Source organism: Colletotrichum abscissum (genome assembly GCF_030869225.1).
Source record: "Colletotrichum abscissum strain IMI 504890 chromosome Unknown Scaffold_53.1, whole genome shotgun sequence".
Lineage (NCBI taxonomy): Eukaryota > Fungi > Ascomycota > Sordariomycetes > Glomerellales > Glomerellaceae > Colletotrichum > Colletotrichum abscissum.
In genome coordinates, this window is record NW_026850465.1 from 60130 (window position 1) to 79730 (window position 19601).

Below are 19601 nucleotides of genomic sequence, written 5' to 3' on the forward strand. Positions count from 1 at the left end.
CGTCGGTGGCCGCGACAGGATGAAAACACAACAGCATTGTCCATTCGAGTACTTCGTACGTCAGGCACATACGAAGTAAGTAATTTTCATTTAAGGCGCCAATCGGCGATGGATGTTTGCTTCCATTTAAACTCTCCGAGCCTGTCGTCAAGATTGGATTTGTGTTCGTTTGCCTGGGTCTCGGACATCTGCAAAATGACGTCGGTTTCGCCAACTCTCTTCGCGAGGCGAAATGAGAGTTATTACCGACCACTTACCCATTATTCGTGAGGTGAAGATTCTCGCTGTAGCAAAAGATGCTGCTGCGGAGTATTTCCATCACTGTCGGGCGCGGATACATTCCGGCTACGCGTAGCCCATGAGTCGAATGAGGTATCTTGGGGTGCATCTGTGTAGGTGAGGCAGGCACGACGAGCAAGGTACCTTACCTACTTAGGTTACTGCAACTCACCGCTGCACCGACAGGCAACTCGTGCCCGTATACCACGGACAACCGCCGTAAGCTTGATACAATCGAATTTTGGTGATGAACGATAAAACAATGAGAGCACGCAGCGTGCTGGTATTTGACTTGAACGAGGCTTTGTGACGCTTCAGACTGAATTTAGTAGTGGCTAGGTGGACATTGCCTTGCCCGAAGATGCATCTCCAAAAGAAGCCCTTTCAGTGGGATAAGGCAACAAAGTAAAATACAATAGCCGAGTCATTTTTTCTCAAAAAAGGAAGAACAAACAGCGGGGTTGGCCGGCGTCATCCTCGTCATGCCCCAAAGACAAGAGAAAGAAACGGGCGAGCAGACTGGCAGGGGAGCAAAGCCCTTCCTTTGGAACTGTCTCCATCTACTACCATTCCCTCGACTTTGCCGGATTATACTGCGGATAGTGATGCCAGTGTCCAGGCAAAATTCCAGAAGCGCCCTTGGGTGCGATGGATTAAGCAGGCATGACGAACATGCGATCAAAAGGAGTACAAATGAAAAAAAAATTAAAAATTGTATCAATCGTGCTTCTTGTCAGATTTTGACCACCCGCATGATAAAGTGAGCCGAAGAAGAGGGGAACGAACGACAACAACGAGAGGGGGTGGAGGAGGCCGGAGGGAGGCCGGAGTGCATGGGTCATGTCCATGTACCTCGAGGGCACATGAATGCGGAAAAGTACATCATGTGGAGTAAAGTGTTAGGAGCAACAACTCTTCGGGATCAGGAGCGAGCAGGAGCAGACGGGAGCGCAATGCTCACCCAACTCCCGTCGACTTTTCGACCGGACCCAATGGGAAATTAAGCGACTTTTTGGAGACCGGAACCAAAACAGAAAGAAGCGCGTGCGCACCGAACGCAGACTTCAACAACAGCAAAGCACTAGCCACCGCACCGTTCCTTACCCTTTCTGCCTCCCGTACGGTGTATTCCCCGTGTGCCCATCCGTCTCCCTCTTTTCTTCGTGCCCTTTCCCTCCCGTCTTTCTTCCCCTGTCTCGTCTCTCTCTCTCACCTTAAATTACCTTGCCTTGCCTTAGGTCATACCGTAATAAAGTGCCAACCCACCCGTCCGTACCCTTCTGCCGCGCCGGGCCCTGACTGGTTTTGATCTGCTGCCACCGCTGTTCGGTCTTTTCCTGACCTGTGTTGACGGCACTTTAAGCCCAGCTCTAGGTCCCGCCTCTCGCTTGACGGTGTTCCAAGTCACGTCCGCTCCCCTCTCTCTCCTCCCATCCGTCCCCCCGTGCCCCCTTCTCCCTCCGTGCCCCATCATCCATGTACGTTTGCTTGCAGCCGCTACGGCTATGTACTTGTTAAGGTACCCTCGCCCGTCCGCTCTCCACACTTTGTCTTTCTTCAACGACACTTCTTCTTACTTTCCCGACAACAACGAAAACCCTTTCAACCCACCCCCGGAGAAAGAAGCCCACACTCCTGGAAATCGTTGAACAATGGATATGGTATAGAAAACGCTGCCCATGTTCCCGCAAATCTTGTCCCGGATCTTTTCTTCTTTCTCCCCCCCGTCCCCGACCACCACCGACGACACCAACGACGACGACATCAAAATGGACGCAACCCCTTCCTCCTCGGCCATGGACGTTGACGCGCATCAACAGCCCTCGTCTCCCTCAGATTCGACCCTTTCGTCACCTCTTTCCGTACTGTCAAAATCACCCTCAATACCCTCATCGCCAGAAGTCGCCCACGACGCGTCAAAACGATACCCCTCGCCCACCTCTTCAATGCCTTCAGGCGCCCAGTCACCAATCAAGCTCGAGGCCGCAGATGACTCCGTACCCGTCATCAAGCTCGATAGCGCTGCCGATTCCATCAATGTCAATGCCAGCGATGCTACTGATGGCCAGCCTCCCCGAAAGCGGCGTAAAGTCACGCCTCCTAAAGAGCGCACTACAGAGTACCTCAACCTGGAAGACTGCAAAGAAGACGACGGAAACTTGGCGCGTCTAGTGTCCGCTCTCAAGAAACGCAAGAAGATCGTCGTCATCGCAGGCGCGGGAATCTCTGTTTCGGCCGGCATCCCCGACTTTCGATCCAAGACTGGTCTCTTTGCGACACTGCCAAATGAGCACAAGGTGAAAGGCTCAGGCAAGCACCTGTTCGACGCCTCAGTCTACAAACATGACTCCTCTACCGAAAAATTCCACAAAATGATTTGCGACCTGGCTACAATGGTCAAGTCCGCCAAGCCCACTCACTTCCATCACCTGTTAGCGTCGCTCGCCGCCGAAAACCGTCTCCTACGCCTCTACAGCCAGAACGTCGACTGTATCGACACCAACATGGAACCGTTGAAGACGAACGTTCCCCTGAACGTCAAGGGTCCTTGGCCCAAAACCATTCAGCTGCACGGAAGCGTTGACCACATGGTCTGCTCAAAGTGCAGTGACATCAAGGCTCTGGAAACAGAGCTTTTCGTGGGCCACGAGGCTCCACTATGCAAAACTTGCGAGGACCTTGACATGGTTCGCACGCAGTATGGCCAAAGACGAAGTCACGGTATTGGTCGCCTGCGTCCCAGGATGGTTCTTTACAATGAATTCAATCCGGACGAAGAGGCCATTGGTAAAGTGTCGAGTGTGGACCTGAAGTCGCGTCCCGACGCGGTCATTGTTGTTGGCACCAGCCTCAAAATTCCAGGCGTGCGGAGGCTCGTGAAGGAGCTGTGTCAGGTCACGCGTAGTCGCCGAGACGGATTTACTGCATGGATCAACACGGACTCGGAGCCACAACACAACGACTTCAAAGACTGCTGGGACCTTGTCGTTCGCGGCAAGTGCGATGACGTGGCTCACTGGGCTGCTCTACCCCGTTTCGACGTACCCCATGGCGACCAGTCGGCCTATCTCAGTGAGGGAGAGGAGCAGAGGCGCCAGGACAGACTTAGCAGGGATAACCTCGAGGTGCAGCTCATTTCGCCGACGCCCGATTCACCGACCAAGTCTACTTCGACCACTACGTCGGATACAAAGAAGCGGAAGCTCGTCGACCCTGTCCAGAGCATCCCAACACCCACAGCCAGCCCGAAAATCAAGGCTGTCGAGGCTGCGAAGAAGAGTACCAAGGCGAAGCAAAGCAAGCTTTCATTTGGTGGCCAGCAAGCTGCTACTCCCGGAAGCGACGCAACAGCCAAGAAGGTTAAGAAGCCGTCCGCGAAGAAGCCCCGGAAGGACAACAAGAAGGCAACGATGCCCCCCAAGAACAGCGTTGCACAGACCTTCAAGACGCAGAAGAACCGCGAACTCGCCGATATGCCTCAAGAGACCTTGGCTGGCAAATTGGACAGCCAGCACTACCTCAAATATGTTGAAGACAAGCTTCAGTCTCAGCTTCCACCATTGCGACCGGCTCAAAAGCCTATACAAAGTTTCGTCTACAAGCGTGCCGAGAACACCGACGAGGAGGCACAGCAGGAGAATGTTTCATCACCCGCGCGACCGTTCGAGAAGATGTCGAGGCCTTCACTCGCTGAACGGCCAAAGTCTTCACCAAGCACTGGAGACAGCAGCGATGTACGCCCAATGACGCCTATGCATATCCGACGCAAGTCGGCCGACACGATATCCCCTGAGTCGATTCCTCGAGGCATGGAAGCCTTGATGGACTAAGGATAATCGTGGAAGCGTTATCGATTACATGATCACTTGACATCGATTGCATTTTGCTTTTTTATATTCATAGAAGACGTCAACCTGTTGGCACCGAAGAGTTCGGGCTAGACAGGTGACAGTCCACGGAGATTTGTCTTATTCACGAAACGGAGTTGGTATGGAATACGTCTCGCATCGCTTTATCTTGTACATACAGAGTACCTGCCCACTTGTATAAAGCAGCGGCCACAGAGCTCAAAGGCTCTTTGACGCAGGCTGCCATGTGTGGGCTCCACAAGCGAGGGCTTCATTTGGGCGGGCAGACGCTGAGAAAAAGTCTGCACTGGACACACTGCGAGATGAACAAGGTAGTGGGATAGAGGCGGCCCCCCGAGTCCGCCATGGGACGAACATGATCGTTAATATACCACTTTTCGCACGAGATACCTTTATTCTGGTATTACCTTTCTACTACAGGCTTCTGTGACCACCTCCGGTTTCCAGCGACGTTGATTTGTGCTGACTGATAGCGTGATGACCGCCGTGCCCGCTAACCTAGCACCCGAGATCGTGCCCTACCGTTCTGTATCAGAGGTAGGCAATTGGTAGGCCCGAGGACCAAGGGGAGACAAGTTCTATGGCGCAAGACCACCGAGACTCCGGGCATCACGCTTTACAAATGTGTTGAAGGAAGATATCAATGCAGGCCGTTGTCCTACCACAGTTTTCTTGTTGTTCATTCTGTATAAGGTACAACCAGGTGTGCTACAGCAAGGTAGGGAGGTAAAGTAGAACGCATACACAAATACACACACACACACACACACACACACACACACACACACACACACACACACACACTCGGGCCTACACTCCGCTAATTAGGACCAACACGTTCTGGACCACCAAGATGAACTGCATTCATAAAGGCTTTCTTGCTCATTGCAGTAATACCTGTCTACTACTTTGGTAGAATATTCTAATCAGGGCATGGGAGTTCCATCCGTCCATCCCTATGCGCTAGATATATCGGGCTCAGATCCGTATCTCCTGCTAATGCGACCGAGCGTCCGTAGGTATGACTACCAGCATGGGTACAAAGCCCCATCTCCAGTCTGCCACGCCGACGCCGCCGCGACCAACAAGGCTACGTATGCTCGCACCTAAACGAGGCCGACGTCATGTGACCAGCCTACAGCCAGCCAGCCAGCAAGGCTCGCTCGCTCGCACGCCTGCCTCCATGGAAGGCAGCGACCAGAACAGGGCCCGGCTTGTCTGTCCTCGCCTCACTAAAAAATCTCAAAAAAAAGCATGAGGTGAGACATGATGTTGTTTTCGCAAAACTCCAAAAACGAGTCCGTCCTGTACCATGCAAGTCCGGGTATGTAGTTTATCTGATCATTCCCTCACCCACAATGAAAATGCCCTGCCCACCTAGTACCGAGAACGCCATGCCGATGCTGATATTAAACACAAATCGTGACTGGATGGATATGCGCAAATGAAAACCCGTCTTCCAGTCCGTACTTTTATGAATGCGAGTCCTAAGAAGCCGCTGCAGTGCCATTTGCCGCCGCCGCGGCCGGTCTGTCTCCGTTGTGCTTCTTCACTTCTCTGTCCCGCAGGACTCTATACATGGCGCTCAGCCGATCGCCCGTTACTTCGTTGCTCGTGCTGTCAACTGGCCACAGGTTCGCCAAAAATTCCCTGAGCAAATGTTAGATCTGTATGAGATGTGAAATAGCCGGCGGAGAAAACTTACCAGAAGCGATTCTTCAGCGCATTGTCTCGCTCCTGAACGAATTCGCGATCCAGGAAGTTGCCAATGACAACCAACTCTTCTCCAAATATCTTGGCGCGTTCCTTGCTGGACTTGATCCTCTCCTTCGTCGTGACAAGAATTGCCTCAAAGTTTGCCCGAACCGGTTTGAGCAAGTACCACAACATGGCATCCGCGTCCTTCTCACGTTCTTCCTTGTTATCGCCCATCTTACGGAGTTGATCAAGTCGGTGAAGGGCTTGATTGCGACGCTCGTTGTCTGGTTGGTTTGCTCGCGGTGTGTTGCTCGACCTGCGTCGATCATCGCCATGCCGATGATCATCTGCGCGGCGATGTTTGCTACTTCGCTCCCCCTCATCGCGATGCCTTGGTCTGTCAGCTCGAGGAGACTGTTGCTCATCACCATTACTTTTGGTCCGTCGGGCTTCGTCCGTTCTCCTATGCTTCGGGATACGACCTTCGTCATGGCCTGAATGCTTCCTTTTGGAGTCAGGTCGCGGCGTGCCTTTCTCATCAGCGTTGCTGCGGCTGCGATGATGATCAGCGTGGCTACGTTCTCTGTCCCGATGCGAGCCGCTCTTTTTGAGGGCCGGCGGAGCAGGAGACGCTGCGCCACTGCCTACATCGCTGCGACGGTGTCCATTCGCCAATCGCTTGTTATTGCGATGGTGGTTTTCGACAGTTCTGTGAGCCAATGGGTCACTAGAATGTTTGGCCGCAAGCACAGAGAGCAGGTATTCCGAACGACGAACGAGGTGGACGGCGCCTGGTGAATTAACACCCTTTTCAGTCGCCTTGTTTCGTTCTTCCTTCTTTTCGATGCGGTGCTCCTCCAGGAAGAATTTGTCCGACATGTCTAGCGTGGCATCATCCCGGATTTGAGTCCAAGCCCCAAACCCGTACTTGTCGATGCCAACCAGAAGCATACCATCTTCTCGAGCGCCCCATTCACATGAATAGTGGGCAGCCTTGGTCGCATCGGCGAGACGGAAGGTCTTAAAGTCATCGCTCTTCCGAATGGTTTGCCTCAGCAGGCGAAGTTGTTGAGGACGTTCGACTGCAGTCTCTGCGTTCATCTTCCTGACTTCGCCAAAATCAACCAGAACAGCCTTTTTGTCCTTCTTCGTCAGAGACTTGCCAAGTTTTCGCTCGTCATCCATTAGACGCGTGTTATTATCATTGAGCGCATCTTCGCATCTCTTGACAAAATCGTCCAGTATAGACTTGAGGAAATCGCGGTCGCGCTCTCCGAGGCGTGCTTCCTGTACGATCTCCTCGCCGCGGTCATCCATAGATCCGTATCTGAAGAAAGCTTTGAGAAGGTTTCGCGTCTCCTTCTCGTTGAGTGGGCGCTTGGGGTCAGACAGCAGGGCGCGTTGCTCCTCGGCTTCTCGGCGTTGTTGTTCCTCCCTTTGTCGTTTCTTTGCAAGACGGTCGGACCTGTCCGTCTCATTTCGATTCTTCATTGTCGCTCTCCGGGGAGCGCTCTCGGCAGCAACCTTCGCCACATACTCCTCGTTCTTCCGCTGCTCTTCATCAGCCTTGATGACGGCAAGCTCCTCTGCGGGGATAATCTGGTCCCAGTCAAGGGCCAAGTCGTCCACCTTCACATCGGTGTATTGCATAAAATTGTCCCAGTCAATACCACCGCTGCTGAGATTCATCTTGTCATCCACCTTCGTCTTCGTGATTTCGGCATTCTCCAATATGGAATCAATGTCAAGCTGTTCAAGACGCTCTTGATTGCCGCTTTGCTCAAACATCTTCTGCGAGCGCATCTTGAGAATAAGCTGGATGTCTTCAGCGGAGTTGGGCCCGTCGATCTTCAGACCCTTCTTGTTCATTTCATCACGGAAAGCCTTGCCATCGTCAGTAACACCAGCTTGAATAGTCAGGTACTCGAGCAAGAGCTTATTGCGAGCACGTTCGAGCACTTCTTCTTCAACGGTCTCCTTTGACACCAAGCGGTAGATACTGACGGGCTTCTTCTGACCGATGCGGTGCGCGCGTCCCATAGCCTGCAAATCAGCCTGGGGATTCCAGTCAGAGTCGAAAATGACTACAGTGTCGGCCGTCATCAAGTTGATACCCAAACCACCTGCTCTAGTGGAGAGGAGGAAGCAAAAGTCGTCGCTGTCTTCCGCATTGAAGTGGTTGATAGCCATGCGTCGAGGGCCAGCGGCGATGGTGCCGTCGAGACGCTGAAATTTGTAGCCTCGAAGTGCCATGTAATCGCTGAGAATGTCTAGCATCTTAACCATTTGACTGAAGACGAGTACTCTGTGTCCATCCTTTTTCAGCTTTGTCAAGAGCTGGTCGAGAAGCATCATTTTTCCACTGCTGGCGATGAGGCCCTTGATCTGGTCTTCTCGACGGGTGCTGCCGGCGAGAACTCTCTCCTCGGCTCCCGCAAACATGTATGGATGGTTGCTGACTTTCTTCAGCTCCATCATGATGTTCAACAAGGAGTTCTTCTGGCCGGTTGCGCTGGACAACGCGGCGTAATTCCTTGTAAGAATGTTCTTGTAATAATCCAGCTGCACATCTGAGAGCTCGACACGAATGATTTTCTCTGTCTTTGGCGGAAGATCAGATTCGACTGTCTCTTTTGTGCGTCGCAAAATGTAAGGGGCGATAGACTTGTGGAGGTCCTGGAGCTTTTCTTGCGTATCGTTACCTGCAAGGTCTTCCAACTCTTCGTCGATTACAACCTTGCCAGGGTTGAGAAAGTCCATCAATGCGGACAGCTCGGCTAAATTGTTCTGAATAGGGGTGCCCGTAATCAAGATCTTGCAAGGCACGCCGAAGCTCACTAGTCTCGCGTACAGTTGAGACTCCTTGTTCTTCAAACGATGAGCCTCGTCCACAAGAAGAGCTTGCCACTTGATCTGCTGAAGAAATTGCCAATCTTGGAGAATCATCTCATATGAAGTGATGAGGGCGTTGAACTTTGGCTTCTTGGGGTTGCCATTGATCATTAGCTCGTTGTCACGAATTGTACTGCGGGAGGCTTCGTTGCCGAGATACACAACGTAGTTCATGTCGGGGGACCAGTTGTCGAAGGTATCGCCCCATGCCGGGATGACACTCAAAGGGGCAACAATGAGGAAAGGCCCCTCTTGCTCGCGTTCGTTGCGAAGCCAGCTGAGGAATGACACGCTCTGAACGGTTTTTCCAAGACCCATTTCATCGGCAAGAATGACGTTGTTTGCGCGAGTCCAGTTGAGACACAAAAAGTTCAGGCCTCTGAGTTGGAATGAGCGCAGTTCACCATTTTTGATGAAGTCGGGTTGCGATTCAAGCTTGGTCATCCTTGTTCGAGTATCCGGATTTGACTCCTTGCGATCAGAGACCCACGAACGAGAAGATCGGTCCAAGAATTGATCAATCTTGGCCTGGAAGTCCGCACTGATGGCAGATGCAACTTCCCATGTGCACTCGTCGTAGTAGCAGCCTTTCCACTTGACAAGGTATTCTGTCTCTTCATCACCGTCGCGAACAGCGACAACTCTGTCCACCTTTGTGAAATCTTCCAGTGCTTCTTCCGCACGCTCACGATCGAGGAAGAACTGCTCCTTGGTTTCGGGCGGGATGTCTTCACCATATCGAATCAGGAGCTCGTGCTCCACAATGGTTCTGAAGTAGTTCTCGACTCTACGATAGCCTCGCATGCTGCGTAGGGTCTCTGCTGTTTCCCAGGTATCGTGCAAGTGAGACTTGCCTTGCCACTTGACGAAGTATTCGAAGTCGGTTCTGGTTGAGCTCCAACTGAGTTCAAGGCCGTCTTTCAGCTTGTGTCGCAGGACCTTATCAATGTATGGGGAGTCGTCTACAACATCTGCCGCATAGTAATTGGGCGTAAGCATGTCCTCGTCCTCGTCATCGACGTCGCTTTCTTCGTAGGCGCCTTGTTGCACTTGCGCGGCCCGTCTGCTCGACCAACGCTTTTCCGCGAGAAGCGCGCTTGGCTGGGCCTCACGCTGACGGCGTGCCTTCTTTTGCAGACTTTTCGCGCGCGCACCACCGTAGTTATCAGAGTCGGAGTCCGAATTCGTGGAGGGTTGTCGTGCAGGTGTACCTCGTTTTGAGGCTATGCGAAGTCAGAATTGATGATATCGATGGCTTTGGAACCCGACGGAGTAAATGCTCACATTGTCTCGACGTCTCAACGCGTCTTCTTTTCACCACTCTTCGGTTAGTAGGCACCACATCAGATTCGGATTCATCAGATGAATCGACCTTCATTCCCAAACTGTCAGCGATGGGACAAGGCAAGCATCGGATCCTACGTACCATTCTGCGCTGCTGCGTCGGACGGGACTGCGGAGGAAAGTCAGCTTACGGCGTGGTCAATTAGAGCAAGCGTCAATCATACACTTCTTCTCAACCCGTACAGTTCTGGATTTGCCTTGATGTAGTCATCCTCTCGGGCAGGAGCTTTCCGCTTCGTGGGCCGTTGAGAATCATTGGAGTCCGAGTGGACGTCGCCAGCCCCATCGCTTTGGGCAACAGAAGCCGCGTCCTCGTCCATATCGAAGTCGGCATCGTCAGATGCGTTGTTCTCATCGCCGGAGCTCTCGCTTTCGGCGAAGTCGGGTGCGCCATTCATGTAACCAGACAAGTCGTTGGGATCCGGCGACGGTGACGATGAGGCGAGGCGTGCGGCATTATCGTGCATATCTGAGAGGTCACTGTCGCTCTGGTGGCCGGCAGCGACTATTGGGGAGGGAGAACCGCCCTCCGGCGACCCGTACCCGTTGGTGGGACCGGGTTCGAGGGGGCTAGACATGGTGATGGTCTAAGTCGAGGCTGCCTGCTATGGATGGAACGACGTTAGCCAAATGTTTGACCGTCTGAGGACAGAAGCGGAGAAAGAGCGTGGCCAGTGAGGTTGGGCGACCGATATCAACATGAAGTCACTAGGAAAACCCGGGCATTGATGGAAATCTCGACCTCGTCGCATCGCGGGCACGCGGTTGATGGAGACGAGGCTGAAAGTTGATGGCGATGCCATTGTGCCAGTCAGGCGGACTCAGAGTACCGTGACGTGTTACCAGGGCATCAGAACCATCCGGCGAGCTCGTTTCCATCAACACGAGGCATCTCAGGGATCGCCCATGTCATGGCAGACGAGGATATCAGGATGGGAGCGCGCCGCTGCGAGGCTGGCTTGATGGCTCGTGACGGGAAACTGGCTGGCTCTTGGAAGCCTTGTGACCAGGTGGAGGTAATAACTTACAAGTCATTAACGAATGGCCTCCAGGCAGCTAGTACCATTGATCTTGACCAGAAGAGGTATTGTGTTGAAGGAGGTTATGGAAAGTGACGTGCCTAGGTAGTCCGTAGGCCTGGCGGGTGATGGGTGGTGGTGGATGGAAAATGTACCGGTGGAGAGGCAGGAAAGAATTGAGGTGGATGCACGGGTGAGGTACAGGTGGTTGTAGCGCTATCCGCACTGAATCACCCCCAAAAGAAGTCGGTCGTTTTTGCCTGAGGCATGACCCGCCCTCTCGAGAAGCTATTTGATTCGCGGAGGCCAAGGTGAATGAGCGAATGGGAGAAGAGGATGAATGTGGAGCTCCCAGCCTCAGAGGTCGCACACGCCGTCGCGAGCGGGCAGGCAGTTCCAAGAGTTCACCGAGATTCGGAACCCCGCTGGCACCTACCTCACCGCTCCCGTCTCTCTTCCCCACTTTGGACGTCGCAACTCCGGTAGCGTCTAAAGTTGTAGACATCGGTCTCCGAAACCTTTATTGCTGTTGCAAATTCGAGTTCGAAGAATTGGGTGTCCACTTGCAGTCTTTGTATGTCATGGCACTTGAGGTTGTCTTTGTAGCCTCGAGGAAGTTGACAGATCCTTCCTGACGCTGGGCTTCGCGCGGAATTTGATCAATGGTTGGCTATGATCTTTTGGGGTGAAGTCAACAACTTCAACTCCCAAGTTCTACATCCGGCATCGACAGACCTATTTCAACGGCGTCTCTTGTGTCGTGTTCATGCTCAGGAAGCTTTGAAAATGTCATGTCACTCCGCGTAAGGCATCTCATCGTTGCATAAGTACCTTCCATAGTTCCGGGTCTGCCATTTAAGACTCTAGTAGCTTTCTCGTGCCTTATGCAACTGGTCAAATATTCGACCATCAGAGTAGATTATTCTTCACATTCTCCATATCTGTAGCCATTGCAACGGTCCCAAGTGTTAGAACCTCATTGGCTTACATCTTATAGGCTGCCGTCTCTACTCAATGGTGATACAGCACACGTCTTAACAGCTTCCTGCCCATACGCTGAATCTGTCAAATTCCATCCTCGGCGCTAAATTGCTGTTTCTATACCACAGCCACCGCATCATATATTTCTGCCTTCTCTCTTCTCATTGGGAACAATGAGTTATATCAAACCAGGCATCAGAAAAGTAGGTTTTCGTAGTATGCCCTTGTCTTCCACTCGTCTACTTCGTCTGTAACGGCCTACATTCACCAGGTGAGGTCACGTGAGCGCCTAGCAACAGTTAGGTACCTCTAAGGTACAGACAGCAAATCAAGTTCCAAACAGGCCAGCGAGGGCTGTGCAGTTCACGACGTTTTCCAGCATAATCGTATACCTCCGAGATGAGTCTTTGGACCTTGCCATTTTTTGGGTCTATGAGACTGCCCACCTAGGAATTACTACTTGATACCTCGCTTAGTTCTCCAGGGGTCTGTCTTATGAAGGAAACGGCGATAGCGGACGTATGGCAAGTGGCTCAGCAAGGTCCAACTAAGATCTCTTTCAAGGCTGTATGAGTCCCAAGGGAAATTCTTAGTGGATGACAAAGAAGCGACTGAGTGGACAAGGTATGGTTACGTATCAATCCACCTCTTTGAACCAAAAGCAATGCGCAAGTAGCAAAGCGGAGATCAACTGCCTCAGTGCGATCTGTCGACCAACCTTCAGCTCGAAAGATAAACATGGGGTCAGCCTTCTTGCAAAGATGTGCACAGGTGTGTTTCCAGCCAATATTGTCAACATCACATCTGCAAGGGACGTTCCAGACCTTGTGTTTGGCCTCACCAGGACCGTGATGTCAGGTGCTCCGGAAGTAGCGAACAGGTACTTTTTCGCTTGGTGATTGGAGATAAAGTGACACACAAAACACCTGGTAACCCTCACTGGCGGGGTAGTTGGCAGGCGGTAGGGTAGGGGAAATGCCCCGCCAAAACTTGGCCAATTCACACACTCACAACCAGTGACGGTGCGCACAAATTAGCTGACCGCTGTATTTCGCTGCCATAGCCGTGCGTTTCTCTCTCGTCTCTGCCACCTTTGCAACAACCTGGAAACACCAAATTCTTTTTCCCTTCCTCACCCAAGAAGGCCAGGTCGCAACGCCTCGACAATATTCGCCGTTTCTCCGGTCCTGTTGCTTTCCAGGTTCTCTGCCTTTCTCAAATACTATCCACAGACTCTACATCACTCTGATCGTCTGCAGAGGGACTCCCCTCTTTATTCACTTATTTTTTTGTTTTTCGAACCTGCGCAAAAAAATCTTGCCCCACCATCCCATCGCCAACCCCGCCTCGATCCGTCGGGCACCACCATCACCATGTCTGACAAACTCACCCGTGTCGCTATCGTCAACAGCGACAAGTGCAAGCCCAAGAAGTGTCGTCAGGAGTGCAAGAAGGCCTGCCCCGTCGTCCGCTCCGGAAAGCTCTGCATCGAAGTTACCCCCGAGTCCCGCATCGCCTTCCTCTCCGAGTCACTATGCATCGGTTGTGGTATCTGCCCCAAGAAGTGCCCCTTCAGCGCCATCACCATCATCAACTTGCCCACGAACCTTGAGAGCCAAGTCACCCATCGCTACTCCGCCAACAGCTTCAAGCTTCACCGCCTTCCCATGCCCCGTCCTGGCAACGTTCTTGGTCTTGTTGGAACCAACGGTATCGGAAAGAGTACCGCTCTGAAGATTCTCAGTGGAAAGCTCAAGCCCAACTTGGGTCGCTACGACAACCCGCCCGACTGGGAGGACGTCATCAAGTACTTCCGTGGTTCTGAATTGCAAAGTAAGTCATCCCTAATTTGGAATACTGTATTCTTCAGATACTAACTCTTTGCTCTCAAGACTACTTCACCAAGCTTCTTGAGGATGACCTCAAGGCCGTTGTCAAGCCTCAGTATGTCGACCAGATCCCTCGCGCCGTCAAGGGCCCTCAGAAGAGCGTCAGAGCCTTGATCGATGCTGTGAGCAGCTTGGGAAACAAGCAGGAGGTCTGCGATACTTTGGAGCTCAACCACATTATGGATCGTGAGATCAACCAATTGTCTGGTGGTGAGCTGCAGCGTTTCGCCATTGGTACCGTCTGTGTCCGCAAGGCCGACGTTTACATGTTCGACGAGCCCTCTTCATACCTCGATGTCAAGCAGAGACTGGCTGCTGCCCGTGTTATTCGCTCTCTTCTCCGCGACGACGACTACGTCATTGTCGTCGAGCACGACTTGTCAGTCTTGGACTACCTCTCCGACTTCATCTGCGTTCTTTACGGTCGCCCCGCCGTCTACGGTGTAGTCACCCTGCCGCAGTCCGTCCGTGAAGGTATCAACATTTTCCTCGACGGTCACATCCCGACCGAGAACTTGCGTTTCCGTGACGAGTCCCTGACCTTCAAGCTCTCCGAGGGTGCTGATGAGTTCATGAATGACAAGTCTCGTGCCTTCAAGTACCCCAAGATGCAGAAGTCCATGGGTGACTTCAAGCTGAGCATTGAGTCTGGTGACTTCACCGACTCCGAGATCATTGTCATGATGGGAGAGAACGGAACCGGAAAGACCACCTTCTGCCGTCTCCTCGCTGGCGCTCTCAAGCCCGACACCAAGGCTGCCGTCCCCGAGATGAAGATTAGCATGAAGCCCCAGACCATCACCCCTAAGTTCGAGGGTACTGTTCGCCAGCTGTTCTTCAAGAAGATCAGGGCCTCTTTCCTATCGCCCCAGTTCCAGACCGATGTTGTCAAGCCCCTGAAGCTCGATGACTTCATTGATCAGGAGGTCAAGAACTTGTCCGGTGGTGAACTTCAGCGTGTCGCCATTGTTCTTGCTCTCGGTATACCCGCCGATATCTACCTTATCGACGAGCCCTCCGCCTACCTCGACTCCGAGCAGCGTATTATTGCCTCCCGCGTCATCAAGCGCTTCATCATGCACGCCAAGAAGACCGCCTTCATCGTCGAGCACGATTTCATCATGGCCACCTACCTCGCCGACCGCGTCATCGTCTTTGACGGAAAGCCCGGTATTGACGCTCATGCCAACAAGCCCGAGTCTCTCCTTACTGGTTGCAACACTTTCCTGAAGAACCTCGACGTTTCTTTCCGTCGCGATCCCACAAACTACCGCCCTCGTATCAACAAGGGCAACTCCCAGCTCGACCAGGAGCAGAAGGCCAACGGCAACTACGTAAGTCGAACAACCGTGTGCCACTTTGACATTGACAGCAATCCTAACATGGTGTATAGTTCTTCCTGGACGACGGCGACAAGACGAGTTAAAGAGGGCACCTATACAGATGTTTTCCCTCGTCACGATGCATTCGACTCAGGCGTTAAGGGCGTTCAAAAAGGGCATAAGCGGCAACCGGGGAGGCGCGCTTCCGGCGGTCAGGATCATGGTTTCGGTTTAGAGGAGGCGAGCGCGTCCGAGGACGACGCCGATGGTGATGGATAACAACGGCGACGGCAGTCTACCCCCCCGTTGCCTGGTCCTATGGAGATACAATATTGGGTGTGCGTATGACTGAGTCCCCCCCTTGGTTTGAATGTGCGAAGGACGCTTTGCAGAGCCATGTTTGTTTTTTGTTGGCTGCACATTCATTTGGGACACAGCCGGACTCCATAGATTGAGGGGCAACGGATGAAGCAGGGTGACTGCCGTCGGTCTCTGCCACGATTTTGTGGCGAGAGACTTTCGTAAATATGGTTGAGCATGCCAAAAGGCAGACGTATCTTGAGAACAAACGACAAGCAATACAAAAAAGACCGTTGTTATTAAAAGCAAACGTCATTTTCTCTTTTTTTATTGTGAATGCTTCGACAATGACTACTTCGACAAGAATATACGCACCTACGTTAAGAATGAAACGAAGAATAAAAAAAAAAGAACTCCCTCTGGGAAAATAACGGACCTATCGACATATGATTCGACCATCTACGGGCCGATGGATCGCGAGGGCCAAAATCTGTTGACGGGCGCAGAGGAGGCCGGCCGGGCCGCGATGCGGAAGGAACGATGCCAATAAGTCTGTATGCGCTGCGGTCATCAGGCTCTCAGTGACGGCTGGTGATTTCGATACGTACTCGAAAGTCACTCTTCGCGGTCCGTCAGGGGCCCCCGAGGCTTGTAGACGCACGCCGCATCTAGTCCTCCTCAATCTCGCCCTCTTCAGACCCAGAGTGGACCGCCGCGTCCTCTTTATCCTTCATCGCGACGTCCTTTACAGGCTCCTTTTCCTTGGTGTCCTTGACGTCCTTGGGGGCAGCCGCCGCCGGCGGTGGAGTCCTGTTCTTGTGACGTGTAGTATCACGTTGGGGGGTGCGCTCACGGGGTGTTTTCTCTCTTCTCACTCTCTGCGACATTGTCAGCGATCTGGCTCGGGTGTGGTAGACTAGCCAGTCCGTCGTACCTTGGAGTCCCTTGAATCCCGTCGGTCCTCCTCATCCTCCTCGCGGCGGCGTCGGGATCCAGACGGGCGCTCATCCCCATAAGGGAGCTCGTCGTAGGATCCTATGCGGCGCCGGTACAACCTCTCCCGCTCTTCCTCTCTATCCCGTCTCTCGCGATCATAGTGGCTGTCGTCGTCGCGGCGAGAGCGATGACGGTCGTAATCACGGTCGCGATCGCGCTCACGGTCTCTGTCCCGTTCGCGTTCCCGCTCGCGACGCGGGGGAGGAGATAAACGACGTTCGCGTTCAGTCGAGAGCAGACTTTCCGCCATGGTCGATTTGCGGTGGTTGCGCTCACGCTCAGCGATAGCTTTCCGCCTGTCCGCCTCGTAGGCGTCCACCTCCGGGCTGCGACTTCGCCTGGTAGCACGGCCACTGCTGCGATGAGATCGCTCACCTCTGGATCTGGGTCTCTCACGGTACATGTCGCGTTCGCTGGAATCGCGACCACGTCTGCGGCGGCGATCGCGGTCGGCCTCTTCTTCCTTCTCGCGGAGTCTCCTCACATATCGATCAAAGGTAGCGACGCGAGCGTCTTCCGATGTGACAGCCTGGAACGCGGGCGTATCCGCAAGGCGAGCCTTGACCTTGTCGTACGTGTCATCCAGGGTAATAGGGGGTTCCATACGCTTCATGTACGCCCGGAGATCATCAGCCGCCCTTCGCTGTTGGCGTTCAGATTGTCTCTCATCGTCGGATCTCTTCAGAGATCTCTTTTCCTTGGCCTGTTGCGTACACGTTAGTTTTTGTCGAAACCTCATGTTGATTTTTCCAATCTATGACTCACGCGTTCGAAGAGAACCATCAAGATATCACGGTCAATGTTAGCAGTTCGTCGACTCTTCTTCATAACGGCATGGAATTCTTCGAACGTGGTCTGGGGAGTGATATCAAATCGCTCGTCCTATAGGGTATTAGCAGACTGGAAAAGGACAACGAGGCCAAGATCAACTTACGTCAATGACATCGTACACATCGTTCCTAGCTCCACGCATGGATTTCTCCTCTTCTTCGACGAGATCCCAGAAAAGTTCCTGGGGAGCTGAGCCACCTTGGCCGAGAATGGCCTTGTATCGGTCGTCGTTCTCGATGAGGGAGTAGATTTGGCGCCACTTCGTGCTGGCATTGATCTTGCCGTCTTTCCTGAGCTCAGTGAGGAGGGAGATGAAGCCATCACGAGCCTTACGCTCCTTGCGAAACTTCTCATTCTTTTGCTCCTGCTTAGAGTCGTTGAAAGCGCGCTCCAAAGCCTTCATGTGGTTTTGGAACGCAATCAGAATGTCAAACTTGCTCAGGGTCTTGTACTTCTCATCATTTTGGAAGGGCGTCGTGGATGAAATAAGGCTGTGCGCATCGGACCAGCGCGTGTAGGGCTCCAGGTTGAGCTTCGGAAGGAGGTCAATGAGCCCGTCCATGGCTGTCTTGCGCATAGTGGCCTGGTTCTCCATGTGGTTCTTCTTGAGGTCAACTCTGTACTCCTCAAAGAGTTGACGACGCTCGGCCTCGTTATCGGTGGACCTAAAGATGGTCTCGCCCTCGATCATGGGGCGCGCAGTCTTCCATCGCGTGTAGTGCTTGATCTCCGGATGGCGCTTAAGCATAGTCTCGAAGTCAGTACGCAACTTGGTCAGTCTCTCCTTTGCGCGCTCTTTGTCTTGGACAATCATGTCATGGCAGTACTTCTCGAAAGCTGCTTTGCGATCCTTGGGGTCCTTGATAGCCCTGTACTGAGGGTCCTTTGCAATGGTTCGCAGGGTCTGCTCCCAGGTCCAGTCCGTCTGAACGCCGCTGCGTTTGAGGAGCTTGGTGAAGGCGGCCTCTGCCTCTTCCTGCGTGGCGAATTCGGGCTCGTTACTTGCGGGCACGAAGGCCTTGGCCGTCGCGTCGTTGCCGAATGTCAGCTGGCGCGACTCGTGGAAGGTATCGCGGTGGTCGCGGTGGTCACGGTAGGAATCGTAACGGTCATTGTTGTACCTGTCAGAAGGCGCTCCTCGATCGTATGGTGCAGCCCTATCAGCCCTATTCTTGTTAGTTGGTAGTTGGCACTGGGGCAAGATGTGTACATACGCAGGCGTACTGGGGCCGCTGTTGGCACCCAAAGCCTTCTTGTAGGCCTCGGGCATCTCCCAGGAGCTCGACTTCGTCTCGGTATTATACCAGTACTTGCGACCGCCTTCCGCAGTGTACTCCTTCCATGGCTGATTCGCAAGTGCTCTCTGTGGCCAATTAGCAGCTAATCCTACTTATCCGGGGGAGTGCTCTTACTTCGGCCGGAGACATCATATCCTCGGGCTTGGTCCATTGCGTAACCTTGGTGGCCGCATTGTAGTAGTAGGCTCGGCCATCTGGCGTGCGATGCTCCTGCCACGCCGGAGGCTGGCCGTACGGGCTGCCGGATCCGTTCATGATGATGATGATGCCGCCTATCTATTGGAGATCTTGTAGATGTCTAGATGAACTCGGTTTTTTTGTCAGTCGATTATAAGTGAAGCAGCGATGCGTGGACGCTTTGTACGGCGAGTCAACGTGGAGGATCGAACAGGTCGTCGCGCGGAGGGGAACGCGAACAGATGCTACGAAGTTTTGCGACCGACGGAATGAGCAATTTGGCGCTTGGTGCACGGACCGGGGTAGCTCGGTGATCCCGCTCTCCAGTCTAACTTCAATCCGAACTTAAGTAAGCCAGCTGGCAGCCAGGGGAAAGCTCCCACACTGTGTAAGAGACACTCAACTTCTCACTGTCCTTCATGCGATTCAACTCATTGGACCTCTCACCGAACCTCTCTCGAACTCCATGTGCTTTCTCAGACTGAGAAACACTTATTTACCATACTTCTTTCTTTCTCACTGAGCAAAGCCTCAGGTTCAAGATCTCCTCTGGGAAGGAACGTCGCTAGCTCGCTAAGCGTTTGGTATAAGTTCCCTCGGATTGGCAAACAGAAGGACACCGTTGTGAAACTGCCCTTGGTGTCTTCTATTCATCCTGTATATATGGATGGTTGAGATGAGCTTTCATACTTGATGCCACAAACAT

At 53.0% G+C, this 19601-nt stretch overlaps 4 protein-coding genes across 4 annotated transcripts; 2 read left to right on the plus strand and 2 right to left on the minus strand.

Moving 5' to 3' along the window:
* Positions 1 to 1958: 1958 nt before the first annotated feature.
* CABS01_14324 (Sir2 family protein) lies at positions 1959 to 4109 on the plus strand (the record flags this gene model as incomplete). The annotated part of the gene is made up of 1 exon (XM_060547664.1): positions 1959 to 4109. One exon carries the CDS (start codon positions 1959 to 1961, stop codon positions 4107 to 4109), a length of 2151 nt encoding a protein of 716 aa, XP_060393371.1.
* Positions 4110 to 5635: 1526 nt separating this feature from the next.
* CABS01_14325 (SNF2 super family protein) lies at positions 5636 to 10660 on the minus strand (the record flags this gene model as incomplete). The annotated part of the gene is made up of 5 exons (XM_060547665.1): positions 5636 to 5798; positions 5854 to 9961; positions 10023 to 10110; positions 10165 to 10191; positions 10247 to 10660. The coding sequence occupies 5 exons, from the start codon at positions 10658 to 10660 to the stop codon at positions 5636 to 5638; spliced, it is 4800 nt and encodes a 1599-aa protein (XP_060393372.1).
* Positions 10661 to 13455: 2795 nt separating this feature from the next.
* CABS01_14326 (ABC transporter) lies at positions 13456 to 15572 on the plus strand (the record flags this gene model as incomplete). The annotated part of the gene is made up of 2 exons (XM_060547666.1): positions 13456 to 13915; positions 13975 to 15572. 2 exons carry the CDS (start codon positions 13456 to 13458, stop codon positions 15570 to 15572), a joined length of 2058 nt encoding a protein of 685 aa, XP_060393373.1.
* A 689-nt stretch (positions 15573 to 16261) lies between these two features.
* On the minus strand, positions 16262 to 18973 carry CABS01_14327 (FF domain-containing protein; the record flags this gene model as incomplete). Its single annotated transcript, XM_060547667.1, has 6 exons — positions 16262 to 16471; positions 16528 to 17292; positions 17355 to 17471; positions 17524 to 18586; positions 18635 to 18783; positions 18833 to 18973. The coding sequence occupies 6 exons, from the start codon at positions 18971 to 18973 to the stop codon at positions 16262 to 16264; spliced, it is 2445 nt and encodes an 814-aa protein (XP_060393374.1).
* Between the last annotated feature and the right edge of the window lie 628 nt (positions 18974 to 19601).